Source organism: Erpetoichthys calabaricus, chromosome 12 (genome assembly GCF_900747795.2).
Source record: "Erpetoichthys calabaricus chromosome 12, fErpCal1.3, whole genome shotgun sequence".
NCBI lineage: Eukaryota > Metazoa > Chordata > Cladistia > Polypteriformes > Polypteridae > Erpetoichthys > Erpetoichthys calabaricus.
Window position 1 is genome coordinate 90114791 of NC_041405.2, and position 17195 is coordinate 90131985.

General features: G+C 35.6%; 1 protein-coding gene across 2 annotated transcripts in view; it reads left to right on the top strand.

Annotated features, from left to right (window-relative positions):
- The first annotated feature begins 240 nt into the window (after positions 1-240).
- The window catches only part of LOC114662399 (pre-mRNA 3'-end-processing factor FIP1-like), a 41454-nt gene continuing 24499 nt past the window's right edge, over positions 241-17195 (top strand). The window contains exons 1-6 of one of the 2 annotated variants that reach the window (XM_028815844.2): positions 241-598; positions 2351-2390; positions 4495-4579; positions 10138-10250; positions 11714-11772; positions 14852-14962. In XM_028815844.2, the coding sequence (XP_028671677.1) occupies positions 508-598; positions 2351-2390; positions 4495-4579; positions 10138-10250; positions 11714-11772; positions 14852-14962 (499 nt within the window). In that variant the 5' untranslated portion in view covers positions 241-507. The remainder of the gene's footprint in view (positions 599-2350; positions 2391-4494; positions 4580-10137; positions 10251-11713; positions 11773-14851; positions 14963-17195) is intronic. The other variant, XM_051934952.1, reaches the window with a different exon arrangement.

Genomic DNA, 17195 nt, shown 5'->3' on the forward strand with positions numbered 1-17195 from the left:
GTCAATGGCTAACTTATTTCTGTCATGTGTTTTCGTTATTATCCAAACGGATACAAATCCATTAATAATGTAAGGTGAATAGGATTAGTGCAATTGATATACTGTATGTCTGGCACATTGCAAACGTAAAAAAAAAAAAAAAAAACTTTTCGGTTACACTTTTATTGAAGATGTAGACTGCTCCATACAGATGAAGCTCCACGCGTAGTGTCCTGGTACACGAACAGCGCTAAGACCCTGAGGCTTACAACTCTGTCTCTCGCTCTCCCTTTAGAAGAAATGCTATCCGTGACGGTGTGTTAGACACATCAACACAATAGCTGTTTTTATTTATTATTTAAAGCACTATTTTTAAAACGGGATAGAAAAATAAAAGGGGCTTTGCCATGCTGGATAATGGCATATATATGTATTTTTTTACCTGAACAGAAAAGAGAAGAATATTGCCCGATGGCTCGTAAGATTGCCTGCTGACAGCTGTACACGCCGCCACTTTGTGTCTGCACGATGGCGACCGATTTGGAGACTCCGACCACCTGTGCGGTGTCGAACCAGGGCCTCGAGCCAGACGAGGACGAGGAGCACTGGCTATACGGGGGTAAATATATGATTAAGGCAGTAGAGGGTAGGAAAGGGCCTACTGCCAAACTGCCTCATCTTTCGAGTGCCCATACAGTTTATTTTCATGTTGTTTCTGGTAAGGAAAGAGGTTCTCTGTACATTTGAATTGGTTTTTACAACAATTACGTGTGTCGAGCGTTCTACTGGGACCCGCTTTTCTGGAATACTCTTGTTGTGGTAGCTACGCGTGCTGTAGTATTTAATACTCTAATCGGGGGCGACATAACGGAGCCATCAGACGAGGATAGAATAATTGACATAATTATTATTGCTATTATATTCCCCATTGTATTTTTGTTAGTTTTATTATTCCTTAAAAGAAAAAGGTTGTCCACAATTCGACGTCTTTGTGTAGTTTACACTGGGGAGGCGCTTGACGCCTGCCGCCTTGAAGTTGACAGCTCTACCTCGGCGGCCTCGCCTTCACCTAATGTCGCCGTCATGTAAACAAAACTTACTGTCATAGCCACGTGGATTTATTCGGGAACAGTCGTCAAAAACCGAAGTTTATTTTTGATATTGCTAATTTGTGTATTACTTCTTAATATAACAATACGCTTATCGTCTATCTGGGCATGTTGTCATGTAAGTAGTGGTTAGCGCTTCTACCTTCACAATGAAAGCTCAGAGTCCTTCGCTCTGCCCGGTCAGTTCCCTCTTTGAGTGGAGCTCGCATTGAATTCTGCGTCTCGGTGAGTTTTATCTCTGGGGACGGAGGGTTTCCACCCACACTCCAAAGATGATCATGTTTACCTTAATTAGTGGGCATATTGATTTAGAACAGGAGTTAACCTTCTTCACGCCTGGTGCTGGATAATGGATGGATGGATGGATGGATTTTGTTTCTGCCCAGAAATAGATCATTGGTTGTAGAACCTTACCCCAAATTTTATGGGCCACCTGTGCTATGACTCGTTATTTTGTCAAGAATGTGTATTAGTGATCTAATCCTGATCCGAGTGAACAGTGTAATAATGCATATCAGGTGGCATAATGGTGAGCAACCTAACAAAGACAGCGTCCTCGTTTCAAAACCCGTTCCTGATTCTTGTCTTTATAACGCTTGTGTGTTCTCCCCATGTCGGTGCAGTTTTGCTTGTACTCGGGCTACTCTCGTGCCCCCATACCTGTGTGTTAAGTTAATTGGGGATTGTAAACTGACCCTATGGGTGTGCATGGCTGGCCCCATCAAAGGCTGATTCCTGCCTGTACTGCACGGGATGCTGCCAGAATCAGCTCTGCCCCCCACCCCCGTACGATGAATTGAATGAAAAGATTAAGAATGTTACTTTCAGGCAGATTGATTGAAATCTCTTCTTATTTGACAATTGGAGTTTGTTACTGACAGAAAATAAGACATTTAAGTATTAATCAGGTTATTTTTTAAGGTGAAACTGAAATGTAAGCGGAGGCATTTTTTACTTTTTTAAAGAAAAATAATCCTTGTGACATCAGTAAATGATTAATATTTATTATTAATAAATGGAAGTGCCTTTGTTAATTACTATATAAGGTACTATAAATTAAGCTTTTTATAAAATAAAATGTGTGCAAAGTTTAGTATTTTGCTAGAAACATCCCTTCAATTTATTTCTCCGTTAAATGTCAGCAGATTGTGATGTCCTTAATAAGAGTTCATATTTAAAGACTTTGAACACACACTGTCTAAATTCAGAAAACAAATGTATCTACTTGCAATATTTTTGTAATCTGTTTATTCCTTTAACAGATGAAAATCCAAGCAAACAAGATGAAACGTCTCTACTTGGGTAAGGAACGTAAGAAGTATGTAAGCAAAAAATGTAACATCAGATTATGTATGCAGATATAATTTTCTAATGTTTACAAGAAAAATTACTTATTACTCAAATCTGCAGAATTTGCAAGCACCTTTATTACTTAAAGCCTGGTTTCATGCTTTATAAATAATCAGTGTTGGAAATAATTATTAAATGTTCTGAACACACACCTATACTTCATTTTAATTTATGTCATTGTTTACATGGAACATAATAATAATAATTCATTACATTTATATAGCGCTTTTCTCAGTACTCAAAGCGCTATCCACACAGGGAGGAACCGAGAAGTAAACCCACAATCTTCCACAGTCTCCTTACTGCAAAGCAACAGCACTACCACTGCACCACCTGGGAGGACATAGTATACCAGGTGATAATTTGGGTAAAAGAAAAAGAGCTAAAGCTAAAATTAGACCTCCATCCTTATTTCTATATAATAGTAATAATATATATTATAATTAATATATTATATATTAAATCTTTTGCAGGGCGGCACGGTGGCGCAGTGGGTAGCGTTGCTGCCTCGCAGTTGGGAGATCTGGGGACCCGGGTTCACTTCCCGGGTCCTCCCTGCATGGAGTTTGCATGTTCTCCCTGTGTCTGCGTGGGTTTCCTCCGGGCGCTCCGGTTTCCTCCCACAGTCCAAAGACATGAGGGTTAGGTGGATTGGTGATTCTAAATTGGCCCTAGTGTGTGCTTGGTGTGTGGGTGTGTTTGTGTGTGTCCTGCGGTGGGTTGGCACCCTGCCCGGGATTGGTTCCCTGCCTTGTGCCCTGTGTTGGCTGGGATTGGCTCCAGCAGACCCCCGTGACCCTGTGTTCGGATTCAGCGGGTTGGAAAATGGATGGATGGATCTTTTGCAAGTAAGCTGCATTACATATCCCTTTAAAAATGAAGCACCAATGTTACAGGTCAAAACCTTAAAAATGTATTACAAACAAAAAGAACTTTCACAGTTTACTTGGCTTTCCTGTCTGTCTCATATGTTTTATTGTTGTTTGAAAAAAAATATAATGGCATATTTTTTAACGTCAGCCAATATTTTATCAGTAGTGTTGGATCAGTACTAAAATTTAGACTTTGGTATCGATACCAGTTTTCGGACCTCAGTAGCAGTACTGCAACACGTACATGTTTTTTAGTTAGTGTTATTTGTGTGCAGCATAGGGTTTGTTTAAAAAATAGAACACAGCAGTTTAACCGCCTGGAGGACAGGGCAGAGCTGTGTTCCTATTCAACATCAACGTAAAAGATCAACAAGTACCCAAAAAACAAAAGTATGCATTTTTCTTAAAAAATTATAATAATAACAACAAAAATACCCATGTTTTTGATAGGATTTAACAACTGGGAAGTCAAATTTGTGATTGGGAGAGTGGCCTATGTAATTTAAACTTAATGTTTGCTGTGAAGAGCACAAAACTACTTTTAAGGGAAGAATGGTCATTCGCAGAAGTGACAGACTACTCAGTGATGCTTAATTTCCCCTTGGGATTAATAAAGTATCTATCTATCTATCTATCTATCTATCTATCTATCTATCTATCTATCTATCTATCTATCTATCTATCTAATTTATTGTTATTTCTAAAATTACTAAATAATGGATCATTTTTAAAATCATTGATGACTTCTCTTAGGTTAGAATGGATGTAGCCGTCTTCATTCCTACTTCAGATGTTCTTAGTACCCTATAAAAACTTTTAATCTTTTAAGGACGCCACATGTCCTTAAGCGGTTTAATAAATAATTGAATGTAATCTAAGATGTTTACAATAGTCAAATTATTTGGTTAGAAAAAATAATAAAAGATTTATTGCATTTGAAAGCAGGTGTCAACTTTTTCAGTACTAGTACACTGCACAGCCCTATTGTGTATGTTATACCTTATTGATCACCCCTTTGAATATACACTAGTTCTTGACAGGAAATTTATTTTGCTATTGAAATCAACTGTTGTAATACTTTTCTCATCATTATGGGTAGTCACATTTAATATTTGTTAATTCACTATTTTATTTCTTTTTGCAGTACAGTATAAATAATGATTTATACTATTTTAATTTTGCAGGTTTGGAAGTTCCTCTCAGCCTTTGCAGGATGCTTCACAAGAAATCCAAATTAGTAGTCTTGAGGACAGAGAGAACACAGAACCAGTAATTAGTTTCTTGCATCTTATTATTTTATTGTAGCACTGTTGTATGGCCAGTTTATCTTAGCAAATGTTCAGTTATATGACAAACAAATTAATGTGAATGGGAGAAGATCAATGGCAGACACAGGGCACACTGGAAGAAAGATATCTTTTGACTATTTTAGTTTCATTTGAGTATTCCCCAGGAATGGCTGGAGTGAAGTTGCTGGTAATAGGGAGGCCTGGTAATCTTGTTGCTACTATTAAAAGATAACTTGGGTATTTTTCAAGTTATTTCATCGTAGTCTTGGTAAATGTTATTTTGCCACATTAAGTTGTCTTTTTTTTAAGCAAAGCATTTTTTTATTAATTAAGAAAGAGATACCTAGCCTGTTCTTGCCTTTGATAGTGTAGGTGAATGGTACCAGGGTCCCTGCATGAACACAAAGCCTTAAAACTCACTGAATACGTCCGCTTTGATGCAGTAAAAGTATCAACTTAAGAAAATGTGGCTTCCACATATCTGAGATGTGCTTGTGAAAACAAAAGTAAACCTGAAATAATATATTTTGTCACAAATTCTTAGTACTCTTTTTTAAGGAAAGGATATGTTTTCTGTTTGCTTGTCTTCTTATAGTAGGTGTCATGGATGGAATTTTGGCAACCCAACCCCCCGACCATTAACCTTCCCCAATCAATTTACCTAATTTCAAAAGTGTAGCTTTTTGTCAGCGGTTTTGTTTCTTCAGCATTTATGTTCTTCTGTGGCATGAAACAACAGACAGATGTGTGTTGAAATCATATGATTTTTATTTTCTTCCTAAGCATTGTCTACTTTTTGCCAGTTACAATCTGTCTTTATTTTACATGGCCGGCAAAGGGAGATTTTGTGCCAAGTGGCAGATTGGTTTCATTGAGTTTGTTTACCTCATAAGATTTTTAGAAGAGTTTCATTTGTACTTTGCACAAAGATTTCTGAAAGAGCCAGGCCATGTGTATGTCAATACTAAATTCACAGAGCTAAGCTACTTACATGTCGCAATTTACATGTTTTTTTTTTTTTCTTTCTTAGTGCATAGTGAGTCGCTCTTGCTGAGGATATGGTAATAACTAAGGACAACACTTTTGAGAGAGTAAGCTCACTGATACTAGTCAATCCATAAATACATGGGGGGGAACATACAGTACAAACTCTGTGCAGAACATAATGCTATGAGGCAGGAAGCTCTATGCAAACATTCAGCCTATGCTAATCTGTACTAAAAGTCAGTCAGTCAGTTCTTGATTGCACACTACACTCCTGCTCAATCTTTCTCTCACTTGACCATTTAAGCACAAGCGTGAATTGTGATTCCAAGTGGCAGCAGACAATTCCTTTGCTAAATAACTCAGTAGTCTTCCATATAGTGAAACACTTTGAGCAATTATAAGTGTGACGTTTTCAGTGGTTATTGACTAGTATTCTCCAGAACAGAGACAGCATTTCACATCTGGGTACCAATATTGAATAATGCCAGTAACAGTATTTAGAGATGGCTTTTTGAAGTGAAAGGTATATGCTGGAAGAAACCACATTATTGGGACTGAAAGGTTGCAGCAGAGAAAGATGAACAGTGAAGTGAAGTGCAGAAATCTCTGAACAATGGTTTGCTTTTTGCTTTCATTCTATATGAAAATGAAATAGATATCCTATTAGGCAATATGAGTGCCACGTAAAGATAAGATTTGATACTTGATAACACTTATAGCTTGAAAGTCTTTACATTATTTTCACATCAGGACCCTTGTATTCTTCACCTCCATTTTAAAATGAAAGAGCAGCTAATGTATTTTTTTTTAAATTTTCAAAAAATACTTCACTTTATGACAATTTTCTGTGGGAAATTAATATATACTGTTATTATGAAGAAATAACTACAACATGAAAAATACTAAATGTACCCTTTAACTTTTGGTAGAAAAGCAGAAGAAAAATGATGTTGATGAATTAGTCATTATACATATTCTGTAGTGATCTTGGAAAAAGAGTTATAAAAATCATTGATTTATGTATATTCTAACAATTAAATATTGGTATTTTGTTTTAACCATTGTGTATAGTAGCAAGAGAGGAGAAAAGACAGAATATGAAGAGAGGGGGATTATGATTGTTGTGTGTATATGTGTATATATATATATATCTATATATATATATATATATATATATATGTATATATATATATATATATGAATGGAAGAGAAGGTCTGTGATACGGTTTGCATATTTGCAGTTGGAGATCCACAAAGGGAGAAAAAACGAATCACGTATCATAAAATAGTTTTATTCCTGAGCTTTCAACCCCTATCAGGGGTCTTCATCAGAGGATAATGCTTAGACTTACAAGAATCAAAGGCAATATATAGCAACACATTCAGTATGGTTGGGGGGAGGGGGGGGGGGGAGTGGAGGTGACTAAGTCAGTATGATCAAGGGGGGGGGGTTGTATAGTTTAATTAATGTGTATTAATTAAACTATACAACCCCCCCCCTTGATCATACTGACTTAGTCACCTCCACCCACCCACCCCCCATACTGAATGTGTTGCTATATATTGCCTTTGATTCTTGTAAGTCTAAGCATTATCCTCTGATGAAGACCCCTGATAGGGGTTGAAAGCTCAGGAATAAAACTATTTTATGATACGTGATTCGTTTTTTCTCCCTTTGTGGATCTCCAACTGCATATATATATATATATATATATATATATATATCTTTATGTTGCATCTAATTTTCTTATATTATACTTCCATATCATAATTTAAGTATATTGTTCTCGTGGATACTTCATGCTGTCATTTTTAACTAGATCATAATCTATCTTGAAGCAATCAGTAATCATTTGTCTAACAGTCACTAGATCATCTTCCTTGATTAAGAGTCACTAGATCATCTTCCTTGATCAGCACTTTCATGGTGACAAGATAAATTTATCCGGCAGAATGAACTATCCTGTGTTGTAATGTTTTCAGTGGAGATGACCATACTTATCCAAACTAAATCTCACCCCCCAACCCAAAATCTAAATGCCCATCGTCTCCTCAGTTAGTGGTGTAAGCAAAATCCACAGGGCAGCATTGTCCATTGTCATGTGTGGCAATTTCTGTTGTTCATGTTAGTAGTTTGTCCATGTTAAGTTGCTAGTTGTGCTAAATGTCTTTCATACAAACATCTCAAAACAGGTGGCAAAGGATAAAACTATGATACAGAAGAAAAAAAAACCTCTTTGCTTATAATGCTGGCTGAGCTTCAAACAAATAACTGTAAAGGCGACACATCAACATAATCAGACAAGAGTCTCTGCTACAGCATGAACAAGAACAATGTCCTGTATGAGACTTGGTTTTGTATCTGCAGATTTGTCCAGGTAGCTAGGTTCAAAAACAGTTACATGGAAAATCATGAACAGCTTGGTGAAATACATAATTTGCTGCATGAATGTTACATAAATACCTTTCTTTACTGTCTGTCACCAATGTATGCACTTTTTCACTGTGTTAATAGCATATAAATCTTGAGAACAGAAAATCCCAGTTGGCCCAGATATTCCAAAACGATTATATGCTTCACCAACAAGCTTGTTGGGATGAGCTGCTCAGCCCTCATTGAGAACTGGAAACAGTGAGCAGTCTGAAATATGCACATACTGATTTCATACCAATCAATGCTAAATTCATTATGTTATACTAGTTTTTCAAAATTTTCATTTTTTAAGATGAGATATTTAATAGATTTCCACATGTTTTATATAAATATAATAAGCAGTGTGGAGTATGTAACATGAATGTATCAGTTCAATGTGTTTTAAGCAACAATCTTATGTTTCTGAATTAAAGTAATTTAAGTGTTGTGCAATTAATCATTACTCAGTAAACATTAAAGTTAAAAATTATGTAATAATTACTATATTAATTGAATAATAATACAATTATATATTTAACACATTTGGCTTATTGTGTAATTGAACAAGCTGAGTGTAATACAAAACATTTTTGACTTTGCTATAATGGGTTTCAAGGGAGTGTTTTAATCTTGAGATTATGGCTCATATAATTTTGCTGAATTAAAAAGCAAAGAGAATGATGTGTTTCTTTATGTTTTATGGGCAAACCTAGAGCAGTGGTGCCTTTTTGGTATATTTAACATATTATAAAGGTATTGTTTTTGTTTTTTATACCATTTTCTTGTAACATTGTTTCAGACTTCATTGTGTTTTTTGTTAAATTGTTTAAATGTTTCAACTAAAATGTAGCTGATTAACAGCATTTAGACATTATTTAAGGGGTCTTTCATTGATCACCAGATGTGTCAAAAATAATATTGATGGCCTTCCTGAATCCAGACCTCATTCCAGAGTGCCATGTAGCATTTGAAGGTTGATATACTGCTGGAAGGAGGAGCCATCTGTCAAATAAGTCTAGGTGCTGTCTGCTCCCTGTGTGGCCATAAACAGACCTTATGACATTTTTTGAAGAAGAACAGAGCAGAGGTGTTAAAACTAAAGTCATAGTTTACATAAATTTGCGGAAAGATGTCTGCAAGCTGAATGTTGACCACCCCACTTATGACGTTTAAAATACTGAAATGAAGTATAGTACAATTGTAAACTTCCTTTATTTGGTAATTCCACCTGAAATAATCATTGTTTCTGGACCTTTGAGTAGTACATTTGGTTCATTGCTCTTAAATCCTAATATATATTTGATATATACTGTGTTTATAAAATATGTTCACCTGTTTCAGTTTTTCCACATTTTACTGTCATAAATTAAAGTTAAACAAAAGTATAACTATTATATATAGTAATTATATATATACAGTTACAATTTTATATACATCAACCATTATATAACAGTTCAGTTCTATTTGTTTTTATAAAATTGCCCCCCATTTTAAGTTAAAAAACAATCTTATATATACTTTATGTGTTCTATATGATAATACATCTTACAAATACATTATCAAATTTCTTTATCTGGGGCAAGATGCATCAGGCACAGCTCGGTACCCGTCCCTTGAGTGCTAATCCATTGTAAGCCATACTCGTGTATCCAATTTCATATTCCAAAATAGGGTAGAATTTTCCATTAGCCTAAACTGTGTCTTTGTAATGTGGGAAGAACTTTATGTAAAGTTTTTCTAACTGCTCCTAAAAATTTCCCAAAGTATCCAAAGGTTCAGTTGTAAAAAGCTGAGTACTTATGACAAATGGCTCAATGCCTCTAAGAAATATTGATGGAAGGAAGGGTAAATGCTTAAAAGTAAATGCTTAAGCAATCACTTATGTCTGTTTAATGAATAATTTGGGAATATCTGGAGAATTCAGTTTTCACTTGAGTGTTACAGATTTTTAATGGAAAATAGACAATTGCATTAGGATCACATATTTAAAAACAAAATATGAAAACATTCATGGAAAGGTCATATGACTGTTTTTTTAGAGTTTAAATGACAGGTGCAAGTGAAATGTTTGACTTAATTTTATATTACCCTTTCATTATAAGTTCCATATGAAATGTTTCCATTTTTCAACATTTTAGGTTGCTCAAAGTGGTGAAGATGATGAAGGGGAAGAAGACAGTGAAAGCGATAGTGATGATGATGATGTGAAAGTCACCATTGGAAATATTAAAACAGGAGCTCCATCTTACATGTATGATAGATATTTATGTGTATGTGCTTGTGGGTGTGTATGTTTTCTATTCACATATATACTAGAGGGAAGGAAAGTGTAATTGTAATGAAATTAATAGTTTTATATTTGTTATGTGTCAAAAAATTAATTGTGCAGTTTGTACGAAAACCTCAGTGCAGTATATGTGACAGGTAAGTAAGGATCTAGAGCAAAGAAGCGACTTGTTCCTCCAGAATAGGAAGACCTGTGGGGGTTGTCAGTAGTTGGTGAAACCTCTCTAGTTTGCTATTTCAGATGTTATTATGTTCTATATTCTGTAGCCTTACATGTGCAGCATATTGTCATGTCTCACATTCAGCTAAACAGTGTGTACTTTTTTGAGGATGCAATGGTTTGAAGAGTGTAGAGCAGTCTGAATTTGGCTTTGAAAAACCGACGTGCTCTTTTGGTATCAGGTCTAGGAACATGGCAAGAATAGTGTGCTGGTATAACCTACATATAATGCCAAGTTAGTAAAAATGTTTGGTTGAATGCAGTCTTTTTAGTAAATGGTAAAGGATGTTAGCATAGCTGCACATGCTGTAATGGCCCCTGACTAGCACCAGAGGTAACCACATGTCTTAGGCAATGGTACTGCACAGAGCAAAATCCATTGCTCAGTCGGTTTCTTGTTTGAGAATGTTGCTTTGATTGCAGTGTTTTACATATTGTCTACATCTGCAAATCCTATAGTCATCATCCTCCTGAAAGAACTGAGGTCATCATGCTGTTCAAGCATATCAGCAGTCCAAACATAGTCGCTGAGAGAGGTTAATGGCAAATATTTTAATTTATACCATGGATATAGTCTTGCAAGTGATCAGCCTATTGCATATGGTCCCACACTTGCATACTGTAGATAGTCCAGTGTGTTAACGTAGGTGGTATTATGACACAATCCACAGGCTTCCTTGATGCATTGTTTATCTGGGCCTCCACTGTTCTTTAATGAGTGCTGTAGGAGTCTTTCTGCCACCATTGTTACCAGCATCTTCCCCCATCACTTCTATAGGACCACAAATGTTTTGGGTCAACCAACCACCTGACCACTCAAGTGCTATATGACTGATAGAATACATTAACAAAGCTTAATTTTATTTTGTACTGGTAGTGTAAGTATCTTTATCAATCATAATCAAACCCTGATCAGTTATCACACCTTCTAGTGGCAGAAATACACATAATGTATAGTTTAATCTTAATCTCTAATTTTGGTATTAATACAAAATAGGCCCCATGAATTGTAGTGTTTTTACATGCATGCATACATGTAGTCAGCTGAAGCATACATTCTTAAGGATTTCATCACATTTAATAACTTATTAGACTCTTCAAGGTTTTCAGGGATTTATGTAAAGGTTTAAAAAAGGATAGTGTTTTAACAAGTAATTATGGTCAATTTTGTTTTATTTATGTTTTTTTTATATCTTTTTTTATGAAAGGGGCACCCCAATGAACTTAAATCTAAAGACGGGACGTGGGTATGGACCTTCTGTAACAAGTAAGGATTTTTTATTTAGGAATTTTTTTGTTGAAGACTCAACATGAAGTATCAATAACAGAACTTGTACTTAGTGGCAAAAAACATTTCTGTAATTTATTTATCAAAAAACATTAAATTAGAGCTTATTGTAAAAAAACTAATTTTTAGTGTTTACAGACTATTAATCTTCATATACTGTAATCCTGAAGACAAACTACTTCAGTAATCTCTTCACAATAACAGAAAATAGAGTAAGGCTGTCGTAAGCCTCTTTATCTGGAAATAAAATTCAGATGTCACAGTGACCCAGGTTTCAATAACCTCAGTTAAAAACGTTTTGGTCAAAGTGGAGGAGATTACATTGGCATGCAAAGATTTGGACACCCTTGCTTAAAATGTCTGTTACTGTGAATAGTTAAGTGAGAAGAAGATGAAGCGATCACCAAAAGACAAGTTAAAGGTGACTCAGTTCTTTAATATTTTAAGCAAGATTACATTCTTATTTCCATCATTCACAGGTACAAAAATACCAAAAAAATTGAAAAGGGCCCAAGGCAAAAGTTTGGGCAACCGACATGGTCAGTACTTAGTAACACCCCTTTTGGCAAGAATCACAGCTTGTAAATGCTTTTTGTAGCCAGCTAAGAGTCTTTCAGTTCTTACTTGGGGTATTTTCTCCCATTCGTCCTTGCAAAAGGTTTCTAATTGTTTTTAACTTCAGTTTTTTTTTACAGATGGTGTGATGTTTGCTTCCAGAATTGGCTGGTATTTATTTGAATCCATTCTTCCCTCTACCAATGACATGTTCCCAGTGCCACTGACTGCAACACCAGTTCAAAACATGATCGATCCACTATAATGTTTAATAGTTGGAGACATGTTCTTTTCCTGTAATTCAGCACCCATTTTTCTCCAAACATCATTTTGCATGTTGTGGTCAGAAAGTTAGATTTTGACTTCCATCAGTGCACACGACCTGATTTCAGAAGGCATCAGGCTTGTTTAGATGTTCATTTGCAAACTTCAGGCACTGAATTGTGTGCTTAGGATACAGTAAAGGTTTTCTTCTGCTGACTGTACCATGAAGGTCATATTTGTTCAGGTGTCGCTGCATAGTAGAACAGTGCACCACCACTCCAGCGTCTGCTAGACCTTCCTGAAGGTCTTTTGCTGTCAAATGGGGGTTTTTGTTTGCCTTTCTAGCAATCCAACAAGCCTTTCTTTCAGAAAGTTTCCTTGGTCTTCCAGACCTCAACTTCACCTCCATGTTTTTATTAATTGCCATTTCTTAATAACATTACAAACTGAGGAAACAGCTACCTGAAAACTCTTTGTTATCTTCTTGTGGCCTTCTCCTACTTTTTGAGCATCAATTTTTTTATTTTTCAGAGTGCTAGGCAGCTGCTTAGAGGAGCCCATGGCTGCTGATTGTTCAGACAAGGTTTGAGGGTTCAGTGTATTTATACAGCTTTACAGTTTGCATCACCTGGGATTTCCTAATGATAAATGTGAACAAATCATAGCCCTAACGAGATAATTAAGGTCTGAGACCTCAAATATCTCAGGGTGCCCAAACCATTGCATGGTGCACTTTTCCTTTTTTTACTGTACAATTATACAAAACAAAAACATTACACTAATCTTGCATAAAATGCTGAAAAGAAATGTGTCATCTTTAACTTAATCTTGTGTCTTTTCATGATTAGTTTATCTGCTCACTTAACTATTCACAATAACAGACATTTTAAGCAAGAGTGCCCAAACTTTTGCATGCCACTGTACAGACAAAATCTCTTGATGCAGAAACTCCAACATGTAAGGAGATTTACGATTATAGTTTGCATATCTTTGGTACCTGTCTATCAAATAATAATGGAGATTAGAACTATCAAAAAACCACTGACAACAACCGGGGTTTTTGGCCCAGTTTGTGTGCGCATGTGTTTATACGAGTGTGTATAGGCCCTGTAATGGACTTGCTACTGGATGGGCATCAGAACTCTGCATCCCCAAATTGGATTAATTAGATTTGACACTGTATTGTTAATATATGTCCTAACATTTGCATGGAATTTAATGTATTGGACTGCTCAGTTTGGAATCTCCTAGTCAAAATAAAAGTACGGGTAGTTTAATACACAGCCCAGACATGACCCCTAAAGCATCACAGTATGCATTAGGATATGCTTTATGCGAATGTGATTGAGAGATGACGTGCCAGGCAAGAGAGGCTAAGGCACACAAGGATACCAAGGAAAGGCATAGGAGGAAAGCTGTGACAGGGCAAGAGATATCAAATATTTAAAAATGTATTCTATTACCTGTCTTCATTGGGTAAGCATAGCTAGTATTTTAGTAATTTAGCAATGTTGCCCATTTAATATAAAGAAGGAAAATGTGGGTAAAAGAGGTGGCAACTTTAAAATTGATATTTCTGCTTTTGTGCAAACTGCAAAATTGCAATCTTGAAAACTGCAATAATATACTGTATATTTTTTACAATAATCACCAAACCATTTTAAATTGTTTAAGACACCATTGCATTTTGAATTCTTTTTCATATTACCTGTTGTTTCACAACAAATTTACTGTATCAGTATGGTAGTACTTTATTTTGTTTACTGATTAGGCAAACAGACACTTTGTATAATGTCTAGGAAGAGACTTGAGGTTGACAAGTCATATAAGGCAAGCAGTGTGGCCTGGTGCCTGATGAGTTGGACTTAAACCCCAAGATTTCCCTCTTTAGTTCCAACAAATAGCTCATTTTGTGACCCTGAGCAATTTATTTAACCTATTAGTGCTTCAGATGTAGAAGCATTTAAACAAATTGACTTTGAATAGATTTGTGTGATACTGTGGATAAAAGTTTAATCAAAATAGTAAATGAAACAAATGAATTCAGTAAATATAATACACTGACTTCAAGAACAAAGTATTGTAGTTCATAAAGCATTTATGTCTTCGTATATGTGCACCTTAAACCAACATAATTTTAAATGTCTTTTAGCTTGTCTTGTTTTTTATGTTACTATTAGTATAAGATTACTGCTGGTTCCTTTGCAAAGTTGTAAATATTTTTTGTTTGTGTGAGTAGACAAGCTGCAGCCAAAAGGCATAGATTTGGAGGCTTCAGGAAACATCAGTGGACTACCAGTGTTAGAAGTGGATTTGGATTCCTTTGAAGACAAGCCATGGAGGAAACCAGGTTAGAACAAATAATTCCTAGTATTGTTTAATTAACAAATTACATAATTTTGTCTATGTAGGACTCTCTTTGGCCAGATGTGGTTCACATGTAAAGAATAAATCTGTGTGGGTATTATTACATGACATGCATAATGTGAGCTTGAATAAAGCACTCTAAAAGTGTCATTCATTTTATCTAACAATTTATGTAAAATTCTCCTGATAACTGCTTATCTTTTTTAAATAAACATTTTCATGTCACAACCTTTGCAGAAGCACACCATCTCAAGTTATTTTACTAAGCAGAAAGAACAGTACTAAGCAAAACAATAAAGTGTATTATACCCTCATTTAATACATGATACACTACAAGGAATCATACTTCAGGCCACAGGAGTAAGCAAGAACTGATAGTACATGTGAACAAATTGTCAGTATGTGTTGGTAATTCGCTTGAAATAAGTAGAATTGAGTATGTAAGAAATAATATTCTCAAATTTGCCTAATACAATTTAGGATTATGTTAGCAGTATTGTGTGTAAGCAAGGAACCAGTCCTAGACAGTGTGCCAGTTCATCACAGGGCCAATCACTCATACACACTTTCATTCAGTCATGACCAGTTTACAGCTGCCAGTTAAAAACTGTAGTACTTGAAGGAAAACCAATGCAGACTCAGTGAGAGTGTGCAAACTCCATATAAACTGGATGTAACATTTGTAATTCAGTATTGATAACTAGGATTGATTAAGAAGATCTGCCTAGGTATGTGTCTCCTTCCTCCCTCAGCTCTTCATGTGCATCCCTAATGAAGCCCCTTACCTTGGCAGTTTGAGTAGTGGCTAGAGAAAACCTAAACTACACAGGAGACAGCAAGGCTTTAAAATAACAGATGTAGACTGTTAACATTTAAAGGAAAAACTATTACTTTTAAAGTGTGATTGAAATATGTATAGAGAATGGAGCTATATAGGCATAGGTAGGGATAGAGAACCAGGGATTTGGATCCACAATTCTAACTGACAAACCTGTGAAAATTATATAATGAGTCTTTACTACATAGAGATAAGTTTACCATTGGGGAACGTTAGGAATCAGCCAGGTCAATATAATGTAAGCAATAATGGAAGGTGAACTTGAGTAGTGGAATTATCAGCTTTTTAAGCCAATAGCAGAGCTACAAAGATAATTTAACATGTTGTCTGCATGTGCAAATGTTTGTGCCAAACAAATATCTGAATTAAATCCAGCCAATAGTGTGTGTGTGTATGTATATATAATAGAGGACATTTGGCTTATTACAGAAGATCTTTAAATGAATAAATAAATAATAAATAGGTAGATGAATGAATAAATAAATATACACAAACAAATTGGACTGAACACATACCAGAATGACTATTAAGCAAGAAAATATAAAACAAAGAGATGAAAAGTTCTGACTTGGCTATCACAGTCACAGCAAGGCCTTATGCAAATTGTATTGCTGTTGGTATAAAGGAGCACCAGTTGCGTTTCTTGACATACTTCTGCTGAATAATTTGTTGGCTAAAAGTACTCAATGTTAGTGTGTCAGAGAGAGGATGTGTAGTGTTGTTCACAATGGCACTTAGTTTTTTTAATTCTGTCCTTCACTTCTACATCCAGGGGGTCCAGATTGCGTCCTATAACTGAGCTCCCTCTTTTAATTAGTCTGTTGAATCGGTGGGCCTCTCTTGAAATGATGTTTCCAGCCCAACACACCACAGTGTAGAAAATTGCACTGGCCATCACAGAGTTACGGAAGATTTGAAGGATGTCACTTCCCACATTGAAGGAACGCCGTCTCCTAATCTCCTTCAATCCACTAATGTACTTAAAAATATTTAAACATTATGTGAGTCTGGGGCCTATACAGGTTCATAGGGTCAAGATTGTCACATGTATGCAGTATAGTGAAATTCTTACTTGCACATGCTAATCGACATGCAACACTTTGCCACTTTCTGCCACCATGATCAGTAGTTTCTGTCTTTCTTACATCAAAACTTCTGTTGCATCAAGACAATAACTATCCTTGCATAGTCTCAAAACGCAGTTTGAGAAAATCTTTATTCAGTACATTTGTTAGTGGGTATCAGATTAAAAGAATATATACAAGGTCTTTTTGTCTTCTTTTTCTTTATCTAATTTGTAAAATAACCATATTAGAACCAAGCAATGTTAACATAGATACTGGTATGAAAGATAAAAGCAAGCAAGATTTTAGACTGT